At 40.7% G+C, this 26,168-nt stretch overlaps 1 protein-coding gene across 5 annotated transcripts in view; it reads left to right on the top strand.

The window, feature by feature from the left end:
* The window catches only part of CLTC (clathrin heavy chain), an 80,710-nt gene that overhangs the window by 20,926 nt on the left and 33,616 nt on the right, over positions 1 to 26,168 (top strand). For 2 of the 5 annotated variants that reach the window (XM_075853040.1, XM_075853037.1), the window contains exons 2-6: positions 1,243 to 1,450; positions 15,054 to 15,083; positions 18,762 to 19,030; positions 23,450 to 23,611; positions 24,920 to 25,033. In XM_075853040.1, the coding sequence (XP_075709155.1) occupies positions 1,243 to 1,450; positions 15,054 to 15,083; positions 18,762 to 19,030; positions 23,450 to 23,611; positions 24,920 to 25,033 (783 nt within the window). The remainder of the gene's footprint in view (positions 1 to 1,242; positions 1,451 to 15,053; positions 15,084 to 18,761; positions 19,031 to 23,449; positions 23,612 to 24,919; positions 25,034 to 26,168) is intronic. The other 3 variants (XM_075853042.1, XM_075853041.1, XM_075853038.1) reach the window with 2 other exon arrangements.

Below are 26,168 nucleotides of genomic sequence, written 5' to 3'. Positions count from 1 at the left end.
ATGGAATTATGTGCGGAAATTCTGCAGCATTTACAAAACGCAGCATAAATGCTAATAAATTGACCTGCGGTGCAAAATTTAATTCTGCATCGTTTAATTCTGCAGCATGTCAATTTATGTTGTGTTTTTGTTGCTTTTCTGTTGCAGGATTTTCCCATTAAATTCAATGGGGATTCAAGACCCGCAACAGAGCCAAGTGTTGCGACTTTTTTGCTGCATAATTGCAACGATTACGCCGCAAAAATTGCAGCTCCGGATAAAAATAATTATACTTGCCCAGAATGCCCTCCTTCCTGCAGTCCGTTTCTTCCCATTTGACCAATGCAGCCAATCACAGGCTGCAGCGTCACATGGCCTGCAACGTCCTCGTAGGAGGCCGGACTACGTGCAGAGAAGACGGAGGGGGTAAGTATGTGCAATCGCGGGCCGGCCGTGCCTGCAAACGCGGGCCGTGATTAGGCACGGCTGTGTGCATGAGGCCTTATCCAACATATCCATACCTTTTATAAGTTAGGAGGCTGTTTTAACGTACCATTATCATTATGGCCTACTTGTTCTCCCGGTTGTTGTACAAAGCGAGCGTATGTCTCCTTTTATTGAAAAATAGCGTATGGTATTATGGTATTGAGACACCTGCACTTTGTCCATGCGTGTCTCACTGACTGTAATGTGCATTACTGCGATCTGTAGTAGGATATAGGGTGCGGCATTCGTAATGAGAGGGAAGTATGTGCTGTCTGCCCCATTGTAAGCAATGCTCCTCTCCACTGGGAACCAGACCACCCCTTCTGATATCGGCTGCTCAGATCCCCACCATCATCAAAGATCACATCGTTTTGCCATATAATATGCTATAAATGTGGAACAATGAACTCGCTGTGGATTTTAAAATCCACAGCATGTTCATTATTGCCGTGGATTCGGCACTGAAAGCCACAGATTAGCTCCATTGAATTACATGAATGGTTAAACCCTTTAACTATTTATTATTCTTATGATGCCAATGACCACCGCAAGTTGTAGTTTTATGTTATATCTGCATTTGGTTCTATGTATCTAATTAGTAAATGTCATTTATTGTAAGTAAGATCTTGATATGTAGGTTATACTCATGTACATATTCTTTTGAATAATAATGCTTATTTCTGTGTTTTCCCATTCTTAAGACTTTCGGTTGCAATGTCAAAGCCCCACAACCACAATGATGCAATGTTAATTTTCCTTTTTTCTTTTCTGTTTCAGCTCCAAAATCTGGGTATAAACCCAGCTAACATTGGCTTTAGTACACTTACCATGGAGTCTGACAAGTTCATCTGCATCAGGGAGAAGGTTGGAGAACAAGCCCAAGTAGTTATCATTGACATGAATGACCCCACCAATCCTATCCGTAGGCCTATATCCGCTGATAATGCAATCATGAATCCAGCCAGCAAAGTCATAGCGTTGAAAGGTATTTTTCGCATTTTGATTTTTCACTCTGTATTAGTCAGTTTAATGGCCTAAAAGATTTTCTTAACTGTAGCTCCTGTTTTATAGCCTGTGTAGTAGGATATTGAGAACAGTGATAGAAAGTGGAATGACCTATTGTAGAGTATCTGTCTCACTGCATGTGAAAGTCTGCCGCACATTGGAGGTTATCTTGAGATGTGCCGTCTGGATTTTTTGCACTTTATTTAAAGTAACAATTCCTATTTTGAGCCATGTATTGTGGATTCAATAAAGAGAAAACATGGCTTCTTACTGAAATCTTAATAAAAGGTGTCAATGGCTGATTATAATGTATGACTGCCATCCGTATTGGGGTCCAAAGCTTAGAAACTTGTGTGCAGACTTTCACATGCAGTACAATCTATCTACTATAACAGAATCTTCTTAAGGCTGTATTCACACATGCTGTTTTGATGATATTTTTTTTTACTGGATACAAACAGTCTTTCCTGTATACTTCTTTTTTTTTTCTCCATTGTGTCCACTCCTAGCTTTGGCTCAAAAAAATTGCACCACAAACTGCATCAAAACGGCATGTGTTAATCTAGTCTGAAGGGTTTTCCCCACCATTACTCACCATTGTCTCAGAGGTTGGACCCCCACTGATCATATCCTAGTGATGGAAGGGGAATAGCCGTTTAATAAATTACTGCAGATTTATATATATATGTTTTTTTTTTTTGTTTTTTTGTTGTCTAAGTAGTAGGTTACATTTCTAAAGGACCATTTACTTTTGTCTTTTGACCCCTGTTTCTTGTTAGAGCTGTTCTAAACCATGGGAGATCTGCCTTTTCAATAGTTCTTGACTTTCTTTACATAAGAGGGTTTAATTTTTTTTTTTTCCGTTATTAAAATGGATAGCCTATTTGTAGCGGTCCGACTGTCGGCACCCCAGCCAATCAGCTGTTTGAAGGGGCCGTGCCACTCATACGAGCACCGCAGCCTCTCCGTGTTTATATGGTTCTCCTCTCCGTTCATACTTGCCCGCACCGTTACATTTGTAGTAGCTGTGCAAGGTACTGTACAACTGTCTTACTCAAGTGAATGGGAGAGTGGTGCAATACCTTGCACAGCCTCCTCAAATATAATGGCGCGTGCCTGTATGAACGGTGAGGAGAACCATGTAAACAATGACAACGGCGTTGCAGCCCCTTTAAACAGCTGATTGGCGGGGGGATTGACAGTCAAGCCTCCACCAATCGAATATTTATGGCCGATCCTAAGGATAGGCCATCAATTGTAATAACCTAGGTGACCCCTTTAAAGGGGTTTTCCGATCAGGGAGATTTATGGCATATCCACAGGGTATGCCATAAATGTCTCTGATGGGGAAACTCCTTTAACTGTATATTGAATACGGTGCTTTGTATAAATAAGTTTATTTGAACATAGTCTTGTTAATGCAGAGAAGGGTTCACATTACACACTTAGACTAGTTTGCTTTTTCGGCTTCTAACCAAGTGTAAAGGGGGGTTCAAATGCTGGCATATGAACCCTCTGTGAGCAACTTTTTGTTTATGAGTTCTCTCATAGACATGTAAGGCACACATCGTCATTCCAGCACCAGATTCTGAATTTTGCAGTTTACTATATTGAATGAAAGGGGACGTCTACTTTGGGCAATCACTTTTTGTTAGGCGAATCCGCAGAGCTGATCAGTGAAACCCCTTTGCTGGGACTCGGTGATCAACTGTAATCTGTAAAGGCCAAGTGTTTCATTCCCCTGCAGCACCACCACAGTGGAAATGAGGCATTATACAGTTTCTATTGGAATCAATGAGCTAGCTATGTAAATCATGGATGTACATGGTCCTCTACAGCTACATAAGCTCATTGTAGTTATGAAAAGTTAAGAAAACCCCTGGAGTGTGAAAAAATAAAATAATGTACCGAAATATCGAACATTTTAAAATGGAATTCTCCAAAACTAATACTTAATATATTCATATATACATGTCAGAAGCAGAGCAGCGCATGCATGTCTGGAGGCATAGTACAATACTAAAACGGTCTATTGTAAAGACTCTCTTGCAGGCATCCTATAAAACTACAGTAGACAGCTATACTCTGAGCTATTTGTGTGGTTGAATCAAGTAGTTCCCCCACTAAGGCTATGTTCACACGTTCAGGATTGTATGAAGATGTAGGTGTGGATTCTGCTTGCAATGCATGTGAATGGGGTATCTTATATGACATGTCACATGTCCAGGTAAGTGTCTGCGTGGAACAATGAACTCGCTGTGGATTTTAAAATCCACAGCATGTTCATTATTGCCGTCGATTCCGCACTGAAAGCCATGGATTAGCTCCATTATATTACATTAATTCTGCTGTGGATTTTCTCATAAATCCCTGCCATGATGTGTAAACATAGCCTTACAGGTGAAAGGGATGTGGTGGAATTCCTAGTTCAAGGTGCATTTTAATTCTAGACCGTGCACCCTCTAAACATATACAAATCTAAAATAGTATTCCATTTTCATTTGTTAGAACACTTAAAGGGAATCTGTCAGCCGTTTTGAGCCATCAAAATTGCTAGCTGCACTATATAGGGTAGGGGATACCTGGTGTGTTGGTCATGTAAGAAATCAAGATATTGACGCTGAATGCCCCCGGTGCTGTGGTCTCAAATGCCGCTCTGTGACGACTCTAGCGTCCAATCAGGAGTACTCTAGAGCAGTCATTTATATCAGACACGATGGCAGCGTTCAGTGAAGAGTCAAGAGCACTCGGACATCAAGGGAATGCTTCTGTGGCACCTGCGATTGTGGCGCCGTGAGCATTAAACATTGATTTCTCAGTCATGCAACTTGTATCAATACACTGTTGTCCCCTCCTCAACATAGCACTGTCAGCTTAAAACTGCTGAGAGATTCCCTTTGAACAAATTCATAAAAGTTTTAATATTTAACAGCATTGACCACTTTTAGAATTTAATTGTTCTTGAGATAGGTCCTAAATCTTGATGCTGCTCTGAACATAGAATACATTTCAAAGCAAGTATACATGTAAACCATAAGGCTAGGACTACAAAGTGACTTAAAATGGCATGAGAATTTAATTTCTCCCTATGGGATAAAAGAATTGCATGCAACCTGCAGTTATCAGTCAAGCTGCGAGATGCATTTATTTCTAAGTCTATGTAGCCCTATTCTGAATTACTAGTAGCAATGCTTTGTGATCTGATGCTACAGTTCATGAATCTTATATGCGGCTTCTTTGTATGGAAATCCTAAAATGTTCTTAAATGCATTTTGAATGTTGACATATTTAAGTTTTATGCAATAACCTGCATTCTTTAGGTTACATTCACTCGGGGCTGCATTGGTGCGAGAGCAGTTGTTACTCTACAGTTGGCAAAACTCAATGTAAATAGTGTTGCGCGTTTTTTTTCGCAATTGCAATCACTGATTTTCGAAATCCGCAATTGCATTAAAACAATGTGAAAAAAAGTATATTAATGTACCCACACATGTGATAGATTTTCCACAGCAAAATTCACGTGTGTTGTGTGTATTTTACTGTGGGTTTCACCCCTTCTGCATTGGAAAGGGTGAGATCCGCTGTAAACATCCGTAACCAAATGAGAATTTTGCGGATTTGAAAATCCGCAGCATGCTCTGATTTCTGTGTGGGAAAATGTTCCCGCAGCATGTGGATGAGATTTGTTGAAATCTCATCCGCATGACGAAGACTGTGAGTCGCTGCGGATTGTACGTGCGCTAATCCGAATGAAATCCGCAGCATTTTTATCCCGTGTGCAGGAGGCCTTAAAGGGGTTTTCCCATGAAGGACATTTATGACATATATCCACAGGATATGTCAGATGGATGCACCTACTGCGACCCGCACCAATCTCTAGAACAGGGTCCTCTAAACCCCATTCTAGCTTTTTGTGCTCACGCTGCCTCCCGGCCACTTATGGTCGGGAGTTACGGTGACAGCCTAACTCGCTGAGCTACGCTGTTTCTGTAACTCCCATAGCGGTGAATGGCAGTTACGGAAGCAGCGTAGCTCAGCGAGTTAGGCTGTCACCGTAACTCCCGACCATAAGTGGCCGGGAGGCAGCGTGAGTACAAAAAGCTAGAATGGGGTTTAGGGTGCCCCGTTCTAGAGATCGGTGCGGGTCCCAGAGGTGGGACCCGCATCTATCTGACATTTATGACATCCTGTGGATATGTCATAAATGTCCTTCATGGGGAAACCCCTTTAATATGTGGTTTTGTCATAGTGCAGCTCTCTTCCATACTAATACTGCCCCCTGTGAAAGTGCCTTTATAATTCCAATTATGAAAAGTACTTTTGTTTTTTTAATTTAAAAAATGTTGTTATAAAACTTGCTCTTTTTACGAAGGTTTTTTTAATTTTGCATTGCTTTTTGTTACATTTAATGCTTCTTGTGTGTATGCAGATGGTGAGTTAAATCCTATTACATTGTATAAGTCATAGTCCTGTATATATAAAAAGCTTTAGCCACTGTTTCTGTGTGTTTACTTCTGTGCTTAATATTTTTCACCAATGTATATAAAATGCAAAGATTCATCCCCCCCCCCCCCTACCTGAACTGAAGCAGTTTCATTCGTCCTGTATTTTAATGTATACTGGTGACTTATCCTAATATTGCAGTTCACTTATATTTTATAAAACCAAGCAAAGTTAAAAAAAATATTAAAACCTTTCACAAACTAAAAGAAACCTCACAGAAACAATTGTAAGCTTTTTATTAGCAGGAAAGTGACTTTTACAATGTCTTTCGTAGTGTTCCCCTTTAGTGTGCTTTATATACCCCCATCATGTGCTTTTACGTAATGTTTTGGATAGAGCCCTAAATATTCCTGTTCAAACACCCCTCCTCACTTTTACCAAGGCAAAGAAATAAATGAGCTGTTGACATTACCACGGAAATGTTGTAATTGTGGCAGCAAGGCTTGATCATCTACTTCCCTTTTTGTTGGTGTTTCCTATAGTTTAGAACTGCTAGACTTGAACACCATATTTTGAATACTATACTGTAAGGCGCTATGGATGATAAGATTCACTCAACTTCAGATATTGAATGCACAAATCTATTTACAGTTCCGTTTTGTGTGGAGCAGTAATATGGCTGCCAGAGAGGTCTACTGTACCTCCGTATGCCTCTGACTTCATACAGAGGTTTTTTTTTTGTTTTTTTATAGATTCCGTACCCATCAGTCAGAACAAAAATTGTGACATGCTCCGTTGGACTCCGTTCATACGAAGCATGTGTTGAGGAGTTGTAGAGATTTTGTGTGTAAGGACCCTAAGAGCTTATGCTCCATGCAGGAGGGATACATTTTTAAAGCCGAAGATTGGATCTTATCCAGTCACTGGGCATGACTAATTCAGAATTTTTTATGGAACTGGGCCACGCTTCTTTCAAGCACCAAGGTTCTATGCACATCATGAAGGGGTTTATCCAGGACTACAACATTGTAGGCCTATATAACATAGAAAGACCATCAGTGTTTGATCGGTAGGGGTCCGACCTCTGCCAATCATCTAAACAAAGGGGCCATGGTGCTCACTAGAGCAATGTGGCTTCTTCAATGTCTATCCAGGAACAGGGGCTCGTCCATACGTGCAGGTGTTCCTGGTACTCATTCAAGAGAGAACTTATTCTAATAATCATCAGGGGTCCCTGAGGTCAGACTACCACTCACCAACATAGTCCTTCTAAAAGCATCCTTTCTTATAAAAACAGTAAAAAAAGAATTATGGATGAAAGTTACAAATGGATTGAAACGATGAGCGAGACTTTCAATCCCCTAGGTGGAGTAGTATGTGCCGGAACAGATCTTCCCGTTTTGGGAGCTTTTTTTTTTTTGTAAAATAAAAAAAATTGCCATGTGTTTTGAGTAGCAGAGCTATTAGCTCTATAAAAGAAGGGATCTAGGCGATCTATTTTCCGTAGACACACTTGGACTGTACAGGCACTTCGATTGTCATCCTGTGCTGTATTATTCTGTTTTATTACGGAACAGTATTGTTGGCTGCACTGATGTGTGGCACTCATAGTTATGCTGGAGATTGACAGACTTTATGATGTCATGTGGAACGTTGGCACTTGATTGTCAAGCAGTGAAGTAGATTATTAGTATTATTTTAAACCTATCTTGAATTGGGGAGAAATTGTCTACTATTAACCCTTTAATGACCAAGGATTATTGGTTTTTTTCACTGTCGCATTCGTCGACATAGCCTTATAAGGGCTTGTCTTTTGCAGGACGAGTTGTATTTTTCAATGGCACCGTTTTTGGGTGCATATAATCTATTGATTAACGTTTAACTTTATTTTAGGAGAGAATGGGAAGAATTAATAGTATTTTTTTTTTTTATGGACGCTGTTCATACCATATATGTGTATGTGGTTATTTTTTTTACCCTTTTACTAAATAAAAACACTTTATAGAAAAAAAAAAGTGGTTTTATTTTGATAGTAATCTTAATTTAACGGTTTTACTATTTTTTTTTAATTGATTTCACTTTGCGATCTGATCGCTGATATAATACTCTGGTATACTTCGTATACTGACAGGCAATCAATGAGGCCGTGCCTCTGGCATGGCCTAATAGGCAGTTACTGAAGGCAGAACTTGGAAGCTTTTGTTAGGCCCCCAGCAGCCATGGAAACCCCATTGTCGACCCGTGATCTCGTCGCAGGTGTGTCGATGACGTGACAGAGGGAGCTCCCTCTGTCAAACACATTAGATGCAGCGGACTCTATTGACAGCGGCATCTAAGGGGTTACACTGCCGGAATCTGAGTACTCTTCGGTTGAGGTAGGCGCCTGGTTATATATAACAGCCGTTCTCTTACCGCTGATCTTGTGGGTACAGTGGCAGTACCCACGAGTTTAGAGTGACGGATATATCCGTCACTCGTCATTAAGGGGTTAAGGCACTATCGCAAATTTAGTGATACATGTGGTATGCATTGTGGTCCCATGTAATGCTATTTTTTTTTTCCCAGTGACTTTCTAGATGAGGTGTTCTGGTTTCTGTTTTGTTGTAGCTGGGCTCCCACTGATAAATTGCCTTGCGATAAGTGTTCACCCCTTGTTGGTTTTCCTGTTTTGATGCATGACCACCTGGATCAGGGTTAGGAAATTATAAAAAAAAAAAAAATCCATAACTTTGAACATCCCACGGAGCACCATTAAATCCATTATAATAAAATGGAGAGATTATGGCACAACTACAAACCTGACTAAAAGGCCAATGGCGCACACCAAAACTCAGACCGAGCAAGGAGGGCATTAATCAGAGAGTCAACAAAGACACCAACGATAACACTGAAGGAGCTCCAAAGATCCACAGGGGAGATGGAGATATCTGTTCATAGGATCACTATAAGCCGTACACTCCACAGATTGGGGCTTTGTAGAAAAGTGGGCAGATAAGTCATTGCTCAAAGAAAAACATAAGAAAACGCGTTTTGAGTTCAACGTACAGCATGTGACAGACTCTCCAAACACATGGAAGAAGGTTCTGTGGTCCGATAAGGCTAAAATGTAACTTTTTGGCCATCATGGGAAACGCTGTGTGTGGCACAAACCCGACACTTCCCATCACCCCAAGAACACCATTCCCACAGTGAAGCACGGTGGTGGCAGCATCATAATGTGGGATGTATTTCATTGGCAAGGACTGGAAAACTGGTCAGGATTGAGGAAGAGATGGATGGCCGTAAATACAGGGCAATTCTTGAGGAAAGTGAATGTCAAATCTAAAATATAGTTTTTCAAAATAATAAACTAAAATATTAGACCAGAGTTAAATCCATATAGGAAAAATACAACCAAACAGACACAAACCAATAATGGCATTTCAGTTTCACACAAATATTACAATGTGTTCTAAACCTCCTGTATTTTAGCTGCCATTTGCAACAGACAGAAACAAGCAGAGAACTATCCCTGCTTTATAAACCCTATATCAAGGTTATCGTCACGTGAAGTAGAGGATTTACCACATCCAAATGAGCAAATTAAATCAATCAATGAATGAACACTTTCGTTGCCCTCATCGACAAATTGGCGTAATGAAGGGGGAGGGTGTTTATCTCGGTTGCCCCGACGGAAAGCTCAGACGGAACCCATGATTGGAGTCCCGATGCGGATGTGAATGAAGCCTTATTGTGGCAAAAGAGTTCCACAAAGTATTGACTACTTATGCACATTAAAGTTTTTTTGTCCTAATTGTTTGTCACAGTAAAAAAATATTTTGAACCATCAAAGTGGTCGGCATGTTGTGTAAATTCAATGGTAGACACCCCTCCCCCCAAAATAAATATAATTAATTGAAGAATGTTGCTTAGTTTCTAGACTGGAATTTGTTGTATGGATTCCTATGGTTTTAAATAAAAAAAATTTGCAGTCCAAACAGTATGAGGATTACAATGTTGACAGATTAGCTAAACGAGGGAAATTCTAATTGAAAGTGCACACACCTATTTGACAGCTCATTTTTAAAGTCCGTAATGTAGAAATAACTGAGGGGACAGCGAAAATTAAAAGGTGTTATGTATGTTACCTACATACGCAAACCAGCGCTAGACATTCTCCTATACAAAGGAACACTTACACGGTTGTCAATATCATCAAGGAGTCCTGCTTTATCATTCCAGTGTGAGAATCTTATTATATGGCTGTAACTTCTGGCTGCTTGTAGGAACAGATTATAAATCAATAATTCCTTAAGACTCTGTTCACAGGAAAACTCAAATAATGGATGTGCCGGATCCGCCACATAACGCACGCTAATGGTGCCTGACCGAACCCATTGTCTTTCATGGGCTCCGTCAGGTTTCCGTTTTACCAGACAAAATGGCTCCGCATGCTGTGCTTTGTTTTGTTCTGGATTTTTACTGAATGCGGTGGATCCTCCAATGCAGATGTGACCACAGCCTTAGGCCTCATGCACACGACCGTATTTTTTCACACCCGTAAATACTGGCGTAAATACGGGTCCGGTGTCACACGTATTCCACCCGTTTTGCACCAGTATTTACGAACCCGTGCTCGTAAATATGGGTCCGGTGTCACACGTATTCCACCCGTATTTACGAGCACGTTTTTGGCAGCAAAATAGCACTGCACTAATCGGCAGCCCCTTCTCTCTATCAGTGCAGGATAGAGAGAAGGGACAGCCTTTTCTGTAATAAAAGTTAAAGAAATTCATACTTACCCGGCCGTTGTCTTGGTGACGCGTCCCTCTCTTCACATCCAGCCCGACATCCCTGGATGACGCGGCAGTCCATGTGACCGCTGCAGCCTGTGATTGACCTGTGATTGGCTGCAGCGGTCACATGGCCTGAAACGTCATCCAGGATGTCGAGAGGGACGCGTCACCAAGGCAACGGGCGGGAGACCGGACTGGAGGAAGCAGGAAGTTGTCGGTAAGTATGAACGTCTTTTATTTTTATTTTTTACAGGATAGGGGATACATGTCTTGTTTATGGCAGAGCGGGGAGATACCTCCCCGCTCTGCCATAGTTTTCATTGTAGTCCCGGCGGTAGTTACGCCACTGGGCTGTGGCCTGCAGACCGGGTAGTCCCCTGACCTCGCCTCACCTCGCAACGCTCCCGTAATCACGGGTGAACACACGCAGCCACCCATGATTACGGGAGCCCCATAGACTTCTATGGGATGCCCGTGCCGTTATTACGGCATGAAATAGGGCATGTTCTATCTTTTTTAACGGCACGGGTACCTTCCCGTGAGCAAACGGGAAGGTACCCGTGGCTAACAGAAGCCTATGAGCCCGTTATTGCGGGTCGTAATAACGACCCGCAATAACGGGTGTTTTTACGGTCGTGTGCATGAGGCCTTAGGGCCCTTTGACACCGGGCAATTATCGTTCATAGAACGTTCGTTCCTGATAATTGCCCTCTCTAAGCAGGGCAACGATCAGCCGATGAACGAGCAAACACTGATTGCATCGTTTTAAATGCCCAAAATATTAGTTGTCGGCAGCACATCTCCCTATATTTTACTGTGCCTGTGTAATTTTTCCAAAAATGGCATTTGTCATGATTCACATCTGTGTCGGAATCTGTTAGCACACTGCATTGTTATTTTTGTACAACGACGGAAACCTGACAGAACCCATTAATGTCAATGTCATACAACAGTCACGGCACTCCTGCGTTTTTTTTATTTTTTTTTTACGTTTTTTCTTTCCTATAACGGAAAAGATGAATGGGGAAAAAAAAGGAACGCAGATATGAACCCAGCCTAACGCCGGATCCACACAAGCATGTTCGGTCTGTGATATACGGACCGTATGTTGGCAGTATTTCCCAGACCGAGCACACTTCGGGGAGCCGGGCTCCTAGCTTCATAGTTATGTACGACGCTAGGAGTCCCTGCCTCGCTGCAGGAAAACTGTCCCGTACTGTAATCATGTTTACAGTACGGGATAGTTGTCCTGCAGAGAGGCAGGGACTCCTAGCGTCGTACATAACTATGCTAGGAGCCCGGCTCCCTGCAGTGTGCTCGGTCTGGGAAATACTGCCAACATACGGTCCGTATATCACAGACCGAACATGCTTGTGTGAATCTGGCCTAAGAGGTTGGCGATTTTCATAGAAGAGAACTTAAGACAAAGGGGAGGATGTCCTAGTTAAATTGTGCCGCCCCCCCCCTCCCATGTGACACTCAAACATTGCTTTACAAAAATGTTTTTTTATTTAGTCTACACAGAAATGTCAGTTAGAAGCCGTGAACGTGTTAGTTTTTTTTTTATAAATACTTGACCACTAAGCTGGCATCAACGTTTCTTAGAGATGTTCTGTTTTCTTTCAGGTATGTATACACTGTCAGGGATATAACACGGTATATGAAAATGTTTACTTTAAGCACCTAAAATATTGTCATGACATGCCCAGTGTGTATTGAGACGTTTCATTTAAGTAATCAGTCAGCAGACTTGACCCCAATAAACTCTTAACACTGCTAAATAGGTGCTGGGAAAACCAGTTCAAAGATCCCTCTCATGTTTGCTATCCCAAGCCAGGTATGCCGGATTAAATTATCTTTTATTAACTCGTGTGCAGCATTCTAATGAATCATTAAGTGTCTGCTGGGTATTCTTTCATCTGTGAAGTTTCCTGCATTACCGGCGGCAACCCCTAGAGGGGATTGGTAGGACACTTCACAGATGAAAACACTCCCAGCGGACACTTAATCCCGAGCGTGGGTTAATAAAAGATCACTTTCTCGGATATACTAAGTTTATGATAACAAACCTAGGGATCTTTGAACTTATTTCCCCAGCACCTATTTAGCAGCTTTAAGAGCTTATTGGGGTCAAATCTGCTGACCGATTACCTTTTAAGCCATGTATTTTTTTTTTTACTTTAACAGTCTAACCTTCTTCTGACATAGGAATGTAATGGTGTTGGAAAAGTCTGTTTGTAAACATAACCTTGATATGTCTTGTATAGTTTGAGAAATGATGTGAAGGGAATCCACTGCTGAATGTTAATGAAATAAACCGTTTTCTTTAAAACCTGTCCCAATATTGTTTCACAGATTAGTTTTTCAAGCGGACATGTCAGTCCCACCATACTGCTCTATATGAGGGGCCACTGACCAGATCAGTATGTTTTTCGTTTTGTCATTTTATTATCCCCAATATCGCATCTAGCAAGTCCAGAAGGCCAGTGTCGCCCCCCCCCCCCCTCCACACACTTTGATCAACAGCTTCCCCTGTATGCAAACTCTGGAAGCTTTTAATCATTGTGTGTTGGGTAGGAGAGACCAGCCTTTGGACTTGCTGATGCTGAGATGTGAGTCTGGGAATTTTGTGAAATTCTTTTACTACGCTATTTGTAATAAGACATTGAGATGGTCTTACATGCGGCTCTCAGATAGGGCAGCATTGGTAGGCATGACAGGTCCGCTTTATTTAGCCTGTCGCTGTAGATGTCATACTATGACCTTCCATTGTGATGTAGACTTCTAGTTGCATATTCTTTAAATGCTTAACTATTGCTTTTGCCCTTTGTAGTTTGATTATCTCAGTGGAATCACCATGTCAATTCTTTAAAAGGACATATTTATGTAAATACTAGAGAATACTTTATAATGATTTAGGTAATGTCTTAACATACACCCTACTTAGAATATGAACATATTTACTTTGTTAAAACACATTGGAGGAGAAATATCAAACCTGATGCAAAAGAAAAATGGAGTAGTTGCATATGGCAACCAATCAGATTCCATCTCATTTTTTCAGAGGCCTTTTGGAAAATGAAAGCAGCAACCTGAAAAAATACTTTTTTTCCTTTTCATTAGTTTTGATATATCTTCTTCTCTCCTTTTAATTTAAAAGCAATAGGCCAGACAACATCATAGGGTAAACTAAAAGTTTATGTAGGGATTCCACAATATGTTCATACAAACCATTACTTGGTACACAGTCCACTTATTGAATACCATATGAAATTACTCCAAATTTGCTTTAACGCAGACCATCCATGCTGTCCTATTTGGGGGCAGCGCATATGATAAAACAGGAGACTGTGGGCTTCCTTTCTTGGCTTCTCACATACTGATTGACAGCTTTCCATCTATACACACCCATGCAGAGAGAGTCCACGCCGGATAGATGTTAGCCATATAAGGGTATGTGCACACACACTAATTACGTCCGTAATTGACGGACGTATTTCAGCCGCAAGTCCCGGACCAAACACAGTGCAGGGAGCCGGGCTCCTAGCATCATACTTATGTACGACGCTAGGAGTCCTTGCTTCGCTGCAGGACAACTGTCCCGGACTGTAATCGTGTTTTCAGTACGAGACAGTAGTTCCACGGAGAGGCAGGAACTCCTAGCATCGGACATAAGTATGATGCTAGGAGCCCGGATCCCTGCACTGTGTTCGGTCCGGTACTTGCGGCCGAAATATGTCCGTCAATTACGGACGTAATTAGTGTGTGTGCACATACCCTAATAGTAAATCAGAAGTTAGAGCGTTTTGTTGTGGCCACTTTAACTATTACTTTAATAATAGAACATGGTGATAGTTTCTGTAAAGATAATTTGAGGTTGAGAACCAGTATGGCTGCACCGCCTGCTGTCAAAAATGACTTCTATACCAAAACTGAAAAACGCCAGTATCTTTTAAGTAAAACCGAATTGCAAACTTTGGCTATCGCTCTAACTTCTGATCTACTAATGTGAGAATTTTACATTTGGGGGAAAATCTGTGCCCACTATTGGACAATACATTTAGCAAGAATGTGATTTACTTGTGCCTGTCGCTAACCCATAGAGACTATGTGGATGCCAAGCTATACAATGTAGCCTCCTGATAGAGGGGGATATGATTTCCATGCTATAGCTAGAGGATGCTTCTGCTGGTAGCTGTAAGGGTTAGGGAATGACATGTTTCCCTAATAAATCACCCTGTGTACCTTCAAACCATCACTACACTCTCTTATTTTTATTATAAAGATTCAATGATTTCATATTTTTATGCATTGTATAGACCGCTCTTTATAAAGTGATTGCAATCTTTTTAATTCTTTTTGAAGCAGGCTCTGTGGAGAATGCGCCAGCGCAGGGTAAGTATCACAATGTAGACTTAGATGTACAATACTAACCATGTTTAATGCCTGCTCAATAATCCTAATGGAATCTGGCTAGGGTTGTGCTATTTCTGGTATAGAGCAAGAGGGGATCTAGAATGATTAACACAGCATTTATTAGCAGTTCCCCTTACTTTCTGGGTTATAAATGGTTGTGTGATAGGCATTTCATTTCTGCTGCTTTCCAGTTTCAGGAAATGGATGTGTGAATTTCTATATTTAGGTTTAGGATAATTAGACTCCATTTATTAAGAGCGGGGCTTTGTAATTCACCTCGGACCCTGCTTAGTGGGAATTGAGCTCTATGTTTTGACAGATTTGGTCCTTGCTAAAGGGATGTACAAAGACTTGCTACAGAGGCCAGAAACTAGTGTTCGCAAAACTTTTGTGGAGTGGCAGTAGCGCTGTATATGTAATATAATATGCAGGCCATGGGGACTGTTTGATGTATGGTGTCCAGTCTTATGTCCGACACACCTTGTGACAGTGGAAATTGCACCTACCTATGCCCTCAGACACACCTTTTGTCAAAAAAATTAAACTGCATCCTCAACTTGTCACAAAATAATACACCTTAAGGTAGTTGTCTAATGGGGGGGGGGGGGGGAGTCAGGGGAGGTAGCTGTGTCAGTTATTTACAGCTTCAGGCCCTGTTCACATCTGCATTGGAGGCTCCGTTAGGGGCCTCCTTCGCAGATCTGGCAGAGATTACTGGAAACAATAGCCCATTATGCTTTGCTATTATTTCTGGTAAAACCACGGACACCCCAGCAAAATTAATGTCAATAGGTTCCGTCGGCCGCCAGTTGTGTCCGTGGTTCAATGGAATAGTTGCTTCCGGTAAGCCCTTGTTCTGCTCCTCTGAAGGAGCAGAATGACCCGATGCAGATGTGAATAGGGCCTACAGTTTCTGCCTACACTTTGGATCGTTTATAGTATGTGGTGCAATGTGAGTGAATCACTACCTACTTGTTAAGCTGTCTGTGTTTCAAACTGCTTATTGAATCGCCAATTATTTGAGACCTGGAGAATGACAGGCATTCCTTCACATTGCTTTGTCCACTAGACTGATTCAGTGCGTAGGTAGTAATAGGATATTGTGTCAGGACACTAGTAGGGACACTTGGCACCCACTGCATTAAAGGGCTTGTCCCAACTGACCAACCTCTTTCCACATATCCTATTGGGGCACATGGACGCCTTCACCAAGCGTGAATTACCTGCCATTCAGTTGAATGAGTGATTTGTAACCCTACATGTGGCCATAGACAATAGATTTTTGTCTGTGGTTTCTGCCGATTTGGCGACATCTGCCGACTGTCGATTGTCTTTGGTTCTTGACTGACCATAACTTGATGGTTGCTGTCAAGTAGAAACACAGGATGCCTGCTACATGCCTGTTCAGCCTGGGGTGTTGGGGCTGGTAATCTCACCTATCACCGTTGAATAAGAAGTACTTTTCATACCTATGTCCTTATAAATGTCTTCCTTGGGAAGAACATAAACTTCTTCACTGTCCTGAATTATTTTTTTTTTGTAGCCTCAACAGGTCGCTGTCAAGCTGTACCCACAGAAAAAAACCTCCCCCATCCCCAGATAAAATTGAGAACTAGATCAGTTAAATGTACCTGCTTTCGTGTGTCACTTTTCTAGAAAGGGAAAGCTGGAGACTTATCAGCATCGCCTTATAGTAAATCACTTTAGTTAAATGATTTGCATTTTCAATCATTTCCTTGCTTGTTGTTGTCAACATTTGCCTAATGAAAGTGATGGGAACATAGTTTTGCCTAAAAGAAAGCAAAAAAATACTTAACTGATTTCTTAATATACATTGAATTCTTCAGTACCGACATGGTTAATACACTTTTCGTTTGTATTAAAGGGGTTGTTGAGTGTTATATAGATAAACCTTATCTGGGTGTCAACAAATTACTGTAGACTAAAAGCACTCCAGGAGCCAGGTTACGTTTTTGTTTTGGTAGCCAAAGCATCACGTTCATATTGTTTGGCTATCTGGCTCCAGGGATTTGTCTTTCCAGGGCTTAATCATTGTATAAGAAAGTTATGCATCTTTCTAAAGTACTCTTCTTTTTTTTCCCCTTTCTCTGAGGTCTCTGCTTGCTGTCAGTGAAAGAAAACATTCATTGTTTACTTTCAGATGCTTAAAATTATCTAGACCTGGTTCGAAGGCGGGAAACATTTTGGGTCCTGTTTATACAGCTGTTGGGTTTGGCACTGCAGAAGGTTAGGCTGTGTTTACACATTGCGACCGTATCTTGTTTTATGCAGCAGTTTCAATATGCCTGCCATGTCTGAATACAGCCTAAAGGCCCTATTACATCGGCCAATTTTGGCGAGTGCCGATCAACGAGACGGCTCGTTGATCGGCGCTCGTTGAAGCTATGTAATATTTTACTTTTTTAAAACTATACGCTCAGCAGATGAACGAGCGTTTGCTTGTTAATCTGTTGATCGCTGCCCTGTTTACACAGGACAATTATGGGCAAACAAGCTTTCTATGAATGATTGTTTTGCCCGATAATTGCTCAGTGTGAAACCTCAAGAAGCCCATAGATCAAGCAGCAAAATGTTCTGTACAGGGGCAAGATTAGCCCACTGATACAATGTAACAAATCCAGCAGCTAAGTGAGCAGGACCTTATTGAGAGATGTTCATACTCTTACATTGACTGCCAATGAACAATGATCTTGAAAACGATGAGTAACAAAAAAAAACTACATTTTGAAAGATGTCACACTTCACTATACAATGCATACCCTTTATTTACAGAAAAAGCAGCGCACATGGTCATAAAGGAGGTTCTCCAGGTTTAGAAAAAAAAGTTCTGTTTCTCGTACACCACCCCAGAACCTTGTCCATGCCACATTTAAGTGAAATAGACTGAGCTGCAATACTAGACACAGCCCATGGTGCTTTTTCTGGGGAAGAAAATCAGATCCTTTTTTTTCTGTGCCTGGATAACCCCCCCCTTAGGCTTCATGCGTGAGCAGTATATTTAGTGCCAATGATGGGCTTGTATCCTGTCCCGTGACATAAGGAGAGTCAGGAAAAGCAAATTGTTTGGGAGAGTCATTCCTTATCTCATAGGTCGAGATCCAATCCCTCCCTTGGCTCTAACTATACAGCGGAGGAGCCCTGAGGCTGGACAACCCCTTTAAGCTTTCTGAAGGGTCAGATTCTAAAATTCTTTCGTTTTAGATGGCAGTTTATTGCTATATAAAATTGCTTCTGGAAATTTTTAATTCAAGCAAAGTAAATGATTGGTAGTGTTTGGGTTAATTTGATCATCCAGATTTCATGCTTGGGGCTTCTGGGGGATGAGCCATGCTCTGTTTGCTAGCATGGCAAGAAAGCTGTGTTTCCATACTTTTTAAATCAAATTGGTTAACCCTTTGTTAAACCAATTTACAAATGTTTTCTCCAATGCACAGTTTAAAATTACCCCGTGATCTTGTTTTACATTTTGATCCTTGTAGCTTTTTGTTAAACATAATGCATCATGAACTACTACCATGTTAAAAATGCATGATAAAGACTGACATAAAAATATTACGTCTGCTGTGGTTGCAGGGACAAGAATGGCTTCATTTACACATTTCATGGAAAATAACTTGCAGTTGTTTCTGTTTTCAGCTGGGAAAACCCTTCAGATTTTTAACATTGAAATGAAAAGTAAAATGAAGGCTCACACCATGACAGATGATGTCACCTTTTGGAAGTGGATCTCGCTGAACACTGTTGCTCTAGTAACTGACAATGCTGTGTATCACTGGAGCATGGAGGGGGAATCGCAGCCAGTAAAGATGTTTGATCGGCACTCCAGCTTGGCAGGATGCCAGATCATTAACTACCGAACAGATGCAAAACAGAAGTGGCTGCTTCTAACCGGAATATCTGCCCAGGTAAACGACATGGGAGTAAAGGTCTTATAATGTCCCTTTAGTTTATTTTGGTAGATTAGGATACAGACCCTATTTAATCCATACGAAAAAGGGATTGTCTCACCACAGACCACCCCTTTTAATATGATATCTGGTTTCTGAGACCCCCAGCAAGGAGCATATTTTGCTGTGGGAAGATGTGGCCAGCTGCTCATTCTTTCTGCAGCAACTGGTGCGGATGGCCCAAGTCTCCCGAGAGCTACTGCTTGATAGCAGCTCTCCATTCTGGCTCATAAGGAAGGGGGGGTGGCATACGAGTGCCCCCTCTATGATGTCCATTTGCTCATCTTATCAGACACATGCCCCCATTAGCCTTTCTGTCATGCTTGTATACGGTTTGACAGAAAGGAGAGAACAGGTACTCTGAAATTGCGTGCATCCCAAATAATCTTTATTATGATCAGTGTAAAGAATTTGTTCCTGTTCAGTAGTAGGAACAAGATTGTGATGGCAATCGGGGGAGAGCTGGACAGCGGGGACACGGATGAGTGAATTTACAGTGTCAAACTAGGAACAGAAACCCATAAGAGTCGAGTGGCGCAAGTCGAGATAAAAATCAGAGGATGAAAAGAGGAATTACTGCGCAGAGGCTGTTTGTGCAGTAAGGGAGAGGAGCAGGAAAGAAATAATGGTGACTAGCTGGGGGGAGAGAGCTGTATAGCAAGGGCACGGGTGACTGCTTTTAGTGTTTGAAATGGAGAGCTGAGCTTAGGAGTCCAGTGGGCTGTCCTACTCAGTGATTGACAGCTGTCAATGTATACACACTCATACCGGGAAGGCTGTTAGTCATAGAGTAGGACCTCTGACTGGACTCCTTAGCTTAGAAAGAGCAGGGATTTAGATCAATAGATTGTTATACTGAATATTTTTCGACAAAACTACAGAGCAATCTACCCAGCTTCTTCTGTTCTATAACATACTGCCTACAGAAGTTTCCTTTAATGTTTCCTCAATGCGTTACATGAATACAATCCCTATCGCCAGCCTGTTTTTTAGAATGAATCCTCCTCTGATGCAGCAATGTGGGTGTAGAATCATCCACGCTTGAGAAGTAGTCATTTCATATTATAAGTTAAAGGCTATGGACACCTTTTGCATTTTTTTTATTATTATTGTTAATTTGCTTCCTAAACTCAAAATTAATCAATTTTGTAAATATTCTTTATTAAAAATGTCCTACCATTTTGCTGCTTAAGAGTCTGTACAACTCCTTCACCTAGCTGGCTGTGCTGCTGATTCTGTCACAGATCTGCTGTGTCGGCTCTCTTCTTTCTCCCTTCCTTCCTTGTGTTAGTGTCCTATACACTATCAATAGCTATTGGCCGAAAGCTTATTCGGCCAACGGCTATTCCTAACAAACTCCCCTTATACAGGCATGCAGGTCAGCTACTGCCAGACACCTCTTATCTTCCCAGAGACCAAAAGGTTCAGGTGTTGAAATTCAACATGCCCGATCCTTATTTCCACTGACTTCATCTGTCGGAGGGGAGTCTGAAAGTCCCCATATACATTAGGCAGTCGGCCGAAATAGACTGGTTGGGATGACATTAATTGAATGCGTATCGGGGCCTTTAGAGTTAGTGGGGGGGGTTGTACACCGCAGATCCGAATGTGGGTCCAAGTGTTCAGGGAGGACAGATCACACAAGTTGTACTGAATCAGAGTGTAGATAGGGAGGAAAGCATGGGGGAAGTGAGAAGAGATACCTCATGGGCTGTAGACGGAAGTAGTATAGAAATTAAGCCATGCTAGTACATGAGAGCTAGTGAAGGCAGCAGCATCGTGGGTTCACATACCCCACATCCAGCATGTGAGGGACAAACCACATGAAAAGTCTGGAACTAGGCGCAGGTTGTAAACTGAATATCTCGGGGTCTGAAAATGAATGAAGATTGCAGCCTGAAGCTGTGTGCAACTTTTTTAAATCCAGGTAACCACTAACATATATAAAAATATTTTTTACATGTGAAAGGTGTCCATTAGCCCCTTCACGACATCCGCCGTATGTATGTATGTGTGTATATGTATATGTATATGTATATATATATATATATATATATATATATATATATATATATATATATATACACACACACGGCGCACGCCGGGTGGGGGAATATGGAGTGGGCTCACGGGCTGAGCCTGCTCCATAGAGCGAGTGTGTCGGCTGTGTTACAGCCGACACTTACGTGTAACGAGCGGGACCCCATTCGAGCGCGATGCCGCTTGTTTAACCAGTTAAGTGCCGCGATCAATAGCGATCGTGGCATTTAAATGACTAAAAACAGGGGGTGACTAAGTCCCCCAGGTCAGCCATCTTTGTACTCCTATGAAGCAGGGCTTCATGCGAGACTCTCAGAATCACGATATACTGCAATACATTAGTATTACAGTATATCGTGCAAGCGATCACTGGTTAACGTTCCCTAGGGGGACAAGTAAAAAACTGTAAAATAAAGGTTTTTTTAACAAAAAAAATAAAATCTCAAAAAAACCCTGTTTTCCCTTAAGCACAACGTAAAAAAATTAAAAAGCTAACATAACTGGTATCGACGCGTCCGTAAAAGTCTGAATTATTACAATATATCATTTAGTCCACACGGTGAAAAAAACCATCAGAGTTGCTGTTTTTTGGTCCCTTCATCTCCCACATCTCTCGCCCCGCAAAAAATAAGCCCTCAGCACTGAATCGACAGAAAAATAAAAAACCTATGGCTCTCAGAATGTGGCGACAAAACTCAAATTTTATCTTTAACAATCCGGTTTTTCCTTGTAAAAGTAGTAAAAAATAAAGAAAACTATATACATTTGGTATCGCTGTAATCGTATTGACCCGCAGAATAAAGCTAACTTGCCATTTTTACCGTACAGTGAACGCCATAAAAACAAAACCACCCAAAATGTTGAGGAATCACTGTTTTTTTTTTTTGTTTTTTTTCCTATTCCACCTCGCGTTTTTTTTTTCTCGTTTCCCTCTACATCATGTGGTACAAGAAATGGTGATGTGAAAATCTACAACTCGTCCCGCAAAAAATCAAGCCCTCATACGGCAATATTGATGGAAAAATAAAAACATTATGGCTTTTGGAAGGTGGGGAGGAAAAAACAAAAGTGAAAATCTGAAAAATGGCTGCAGAGGGAAGGGGTTAAAAGGGTTGTCCACTTTTTTATTTTTTCTATTAACTTATTTATAGAATAGGAAATATTTCTAATATACATGTAATTTAAAATTCTGCTCACATACCTTAATTACATCAGTGCAATTGTCTTTGTCTAAAAAAATAAAAAAAATGGTATAGCCCACAGATTAGTCAATAAAAAAGCACCCATAGTATAACTGAATGGACAGTCATGTGACCCACATCATGTGACCGCTGTCATTCAGGTAACACTGTCCAGGTATCTAACCGGTAAATAGATTACTGAGGAGCAGAAGTTGGAGTTTTTCTACCTACAGCAACATCATCTCTGCTAGTGTCTGTGAGGAGCAGCTCTTACATTCTTCTCCCTGTGTCCGCGGTGTTGTATGTTTTCTTTTTAATATAACTTTATTAACTTGACAACATCACCTAGTGACAGGCAGTTATTTTATAAATCATCTAGGGACAGTGATTACAAGCAGTGAATCAATTGTTCATCGTTATTCCACCATTAGTCCTATTCACATAGCCCATATTGTCCCAACACATTTTGTGTGTTGGTCACATTATACAGGACTAATCTGTGGGCTATACCATTCCACTGTGACAGGGCCCTCATGTACTATAATAAATGGATGTGAACAGAATTTCTAATACATGTATATTAGAAAACTGGATTATTTCCTAGTCGACAAAAAACTTCAAACTGGACAAACCCCTTTTAATATTTGCCGTATAAAATAACTGTTTTTGTTTTTTTTAACTGTAAAGTGTAATATTATGCTATATTGCGCATTCAATCATTTTCTCTCTATGGAGGAATTCTGTTCCTCTTGACCTGTATTCGATAAACCTTAATAAAAATTATTTAAAAAAACGAAAAAAAACTTGTCTAATACTTATATTTAGACTGTACAATGCAGATAATACATTCTTAGAGGTGCCTTCACTATAATGAAACACACTATGAGCAAGGTCTTGTGTAGCTATTATACAGCCCAGGAGTATGTAAGATTAATAGCTTTACTGTGAAAATCTGTCTGCAATTTCATGGATTATAGCTTTATAGCAGATCGCTACTATTATTCCCACTGTTTCTTTCCATTCGGACAACAAAAAAAAAATCTACTTTGATTACTATCATATCCATGTAATACTGTAAATCTAGTTTCAGCTTTGTGGTTATCATTTCCGTGCCTCTGCTTTGATAAACTGACCTATTCAGAATTATTTTATATAGCAAAATCGTGTTGTTGGAGCAATGCAACTCTACTCTGTGGACCGGAAAGTGTCTCAACCCATTGAAGGCCATGCAGCCAGCTTTGCCCAGTTTAAAATGGAAGGAAATGCTGAAGAATCAACATTGTTCTGTTTTGCCGTAAGAGGCCAGGCTGGTGGAAAGGTAAAGTTCATTCAGTTACAGTAGTGAGCTGTGGATAAATACGAAATAATTTCAGATTTATTAACTCGTACTTTATGAAAAACCGGAGAACAAAACGAAAATATAAGCAAAAAAAGAACCATTCTGGACATGTGAATTCATGTTACTTTACATAAACTAAGATGCTATACTTTGCCTTAAGGGGGTTTTACACTGGGCGATTATAAATTATAATTGCCTTGCCTAAACAGGGGAACGGTCAACAGATGAACGAGCAAACGCTTAATCATATGCTGATCGTATAGTTTTAAAAAAGTAAAATATTGTTGTCGGCAGCACATCTTGGTGTGTAAACAGGGAGACGCGCCGTCTACATGATGATAATGTATGGGGACGAGGCATCGGAGTAAACCGCTCGTCCCCATCCACAGCTCCGTGTGACAGGAGCAAGCGAGCGCCGATCAACGATGTCTCATTGATCGGTGCCCGCTGCACCGGCCGGTGTAATAGGGCCTTTAGTCACAGGTAATCTGTGTTCACACCTCGTTGTTACCCTACGTTCAGCGTATACACCAGTATATGCCTCCAACATAGGGCTGCGACATATCCAATTATATAGGCAAGTTGCTAATGGGCTACGTTAATAAAAAAATATACTGTACAGTGTTTACTGTATATCTTGGTATGGAATAGCGTAGTCTACTAGTCTACCTGATATGTAGGAAATAATTTACATGTAATATCACTGAAAGGAATAAATGATCACAATGATGTCAAAATTCACCATGTATCTTGTCGCCTTTTATCAAAATCGTCGTACAATTCTGTAACGTCTCATTGGCTCTCGATCTGTATATTTTTTTTTTTACATGTTAGGTGTTTACATGACCTCGTATCAGTGTACCTATAACATCATGCTACAAATTTAGCGCTCAAACAGATTGTAAATGTTGAACTAAAATGGTTTTCCTCTATTTACCAAACTATTTTAGTGTTTACAACATATATTGTATATAATATAATAAAAGTAAGCTTTGTGAAATTCAACGCATTGTATCCGTCTATATTTTGGAGCGTTGTGGTCTGTTTGTTTTTTGTTTTTTTTTGTTTGTTTTTTTTCCATTATTATAATAATTTTATTTTATGAACATATGTTCTTTTTATATATTTCTAATTTTGCAATAAGCAAAAACCCAGTATTCCATAGTCCTTTTTTTTTCCATTCCCAATTAAGCTTTAGTACACACAAAGTTCGCTTCTGCTTACATATCTGGTCATCAGAACAGCTTTGTCTGTGCATTGCTTTTATTGATGTGCTTTGCCTTCCAGTTGCATATAATAGAAGTTGGAACACCACCCACTGGTAACCAGCCTTTCCCAAAGAAAGCAGTGGATGTTTTCTTTCCACCAGAAGCCCAAAATGATTTTCCTGTGGCAATGCAGGTATGTTGGTGTAGTCTGTAGTTAAACGTGCTGTAAACTGTAGGCAATTCTTAGTCCTGGTCATATAAGATCTATAGTGTCCTAAAAATGATGCCTGAGAGCAAACCCCTTGAAGTGAGGAGGCGGGCTCATGGGCTAAGCCCTCTCCATACTTAGTGGGTTCACTTCACGGCAATGGCTGGGATCGGAGATAACTTTGATCCCGGCCTTTTAACGACTTAGATGCTGTGGTCAATAGCGGCCGCTGTATCTAATCCATTAGAGTGGAGTGGACCTGCCATCGTTCTGCTCCTATAAACCCCCATTTTTCCTCTAAATGTATTGTTAAAAAAACAAACACAATTTGGTATCGCTGCGTCTATAAAAGTCCAACCTATAACAATCTAACATTATTTAACCCGCACAAAGAATGCCGTAAAAAAAAAAAAGAAAAGAAAACACGCCAGATTTGTTTTTTTGGCCACTTTGTCTCCCACAAAAAGTTGACTAAAAAGTGATCAAAAGTCGCATGTACCCCAAAATGGTAAATGGTACCAATGAAAACTACAGCTCACCCTGCAAAAATCAATCCTTCACACAGTATAGCTCTCAGAATTTGACGACACAAAACAATTCTATTTTTTTAACAATTCATTTTTTTTCTTTGTAAAAGTAGTAAAAAAATAGAGAAAATATCAAAATTTAGTATCGCCGTAATCTTATTGACCCACAAAATAAAATTAACATGTCGTTTTTACTGTGAATGCTCCAAAAATAAAACCAGGAATCCGTTTTATTCCCCATTCCACCCCACAAGAATTTTTTTTTCTAGTTTCCCAGTAGATTATATGGTACAGTAAATGGTGCTGTGAATAATGTCCTCTCGTGCCACAAACTTCAAGCCCTCATACGGCTATATTGACAGAAAAATAAACAAGTTATGGCTTTTGGAACGTAGGGAGGAACAAATAAAAATGTAAAAACAGAAAATGGCTGCGACGGGAAGGAGTTAACGTAAACAATTCTCTTAATATACTTTCGGTATTCCCAAATCTCCTGCATGTTATTCAGTAGGAACAATAATGGTTTACTTCCAGTGAATACAGTTCTCTTTGTGGTCATGTGATGGACTAACAGGTTCTGGGATCGTTACAGT

This window comes from Rhinoderma darwinii, chromosome 2, assembly GCF_050947455.1.
Source record: "Rhinoderma darwinii isolate aRhiDar2 chromosome 2, aRhiDar2.hap1, whole genome shotgun sequence".
NCBI lineage: Eukaryota > Metazoa > Chordata > Amphibia > Anura > Rhinodermatidae > Rhinoderma > Rhinoderma darwinii.
The sequence above is the reverse complement of the archived record's forward strand: the minus strand, read 5'-3'. Positions and strand labels throughout refer to the sequence as shown.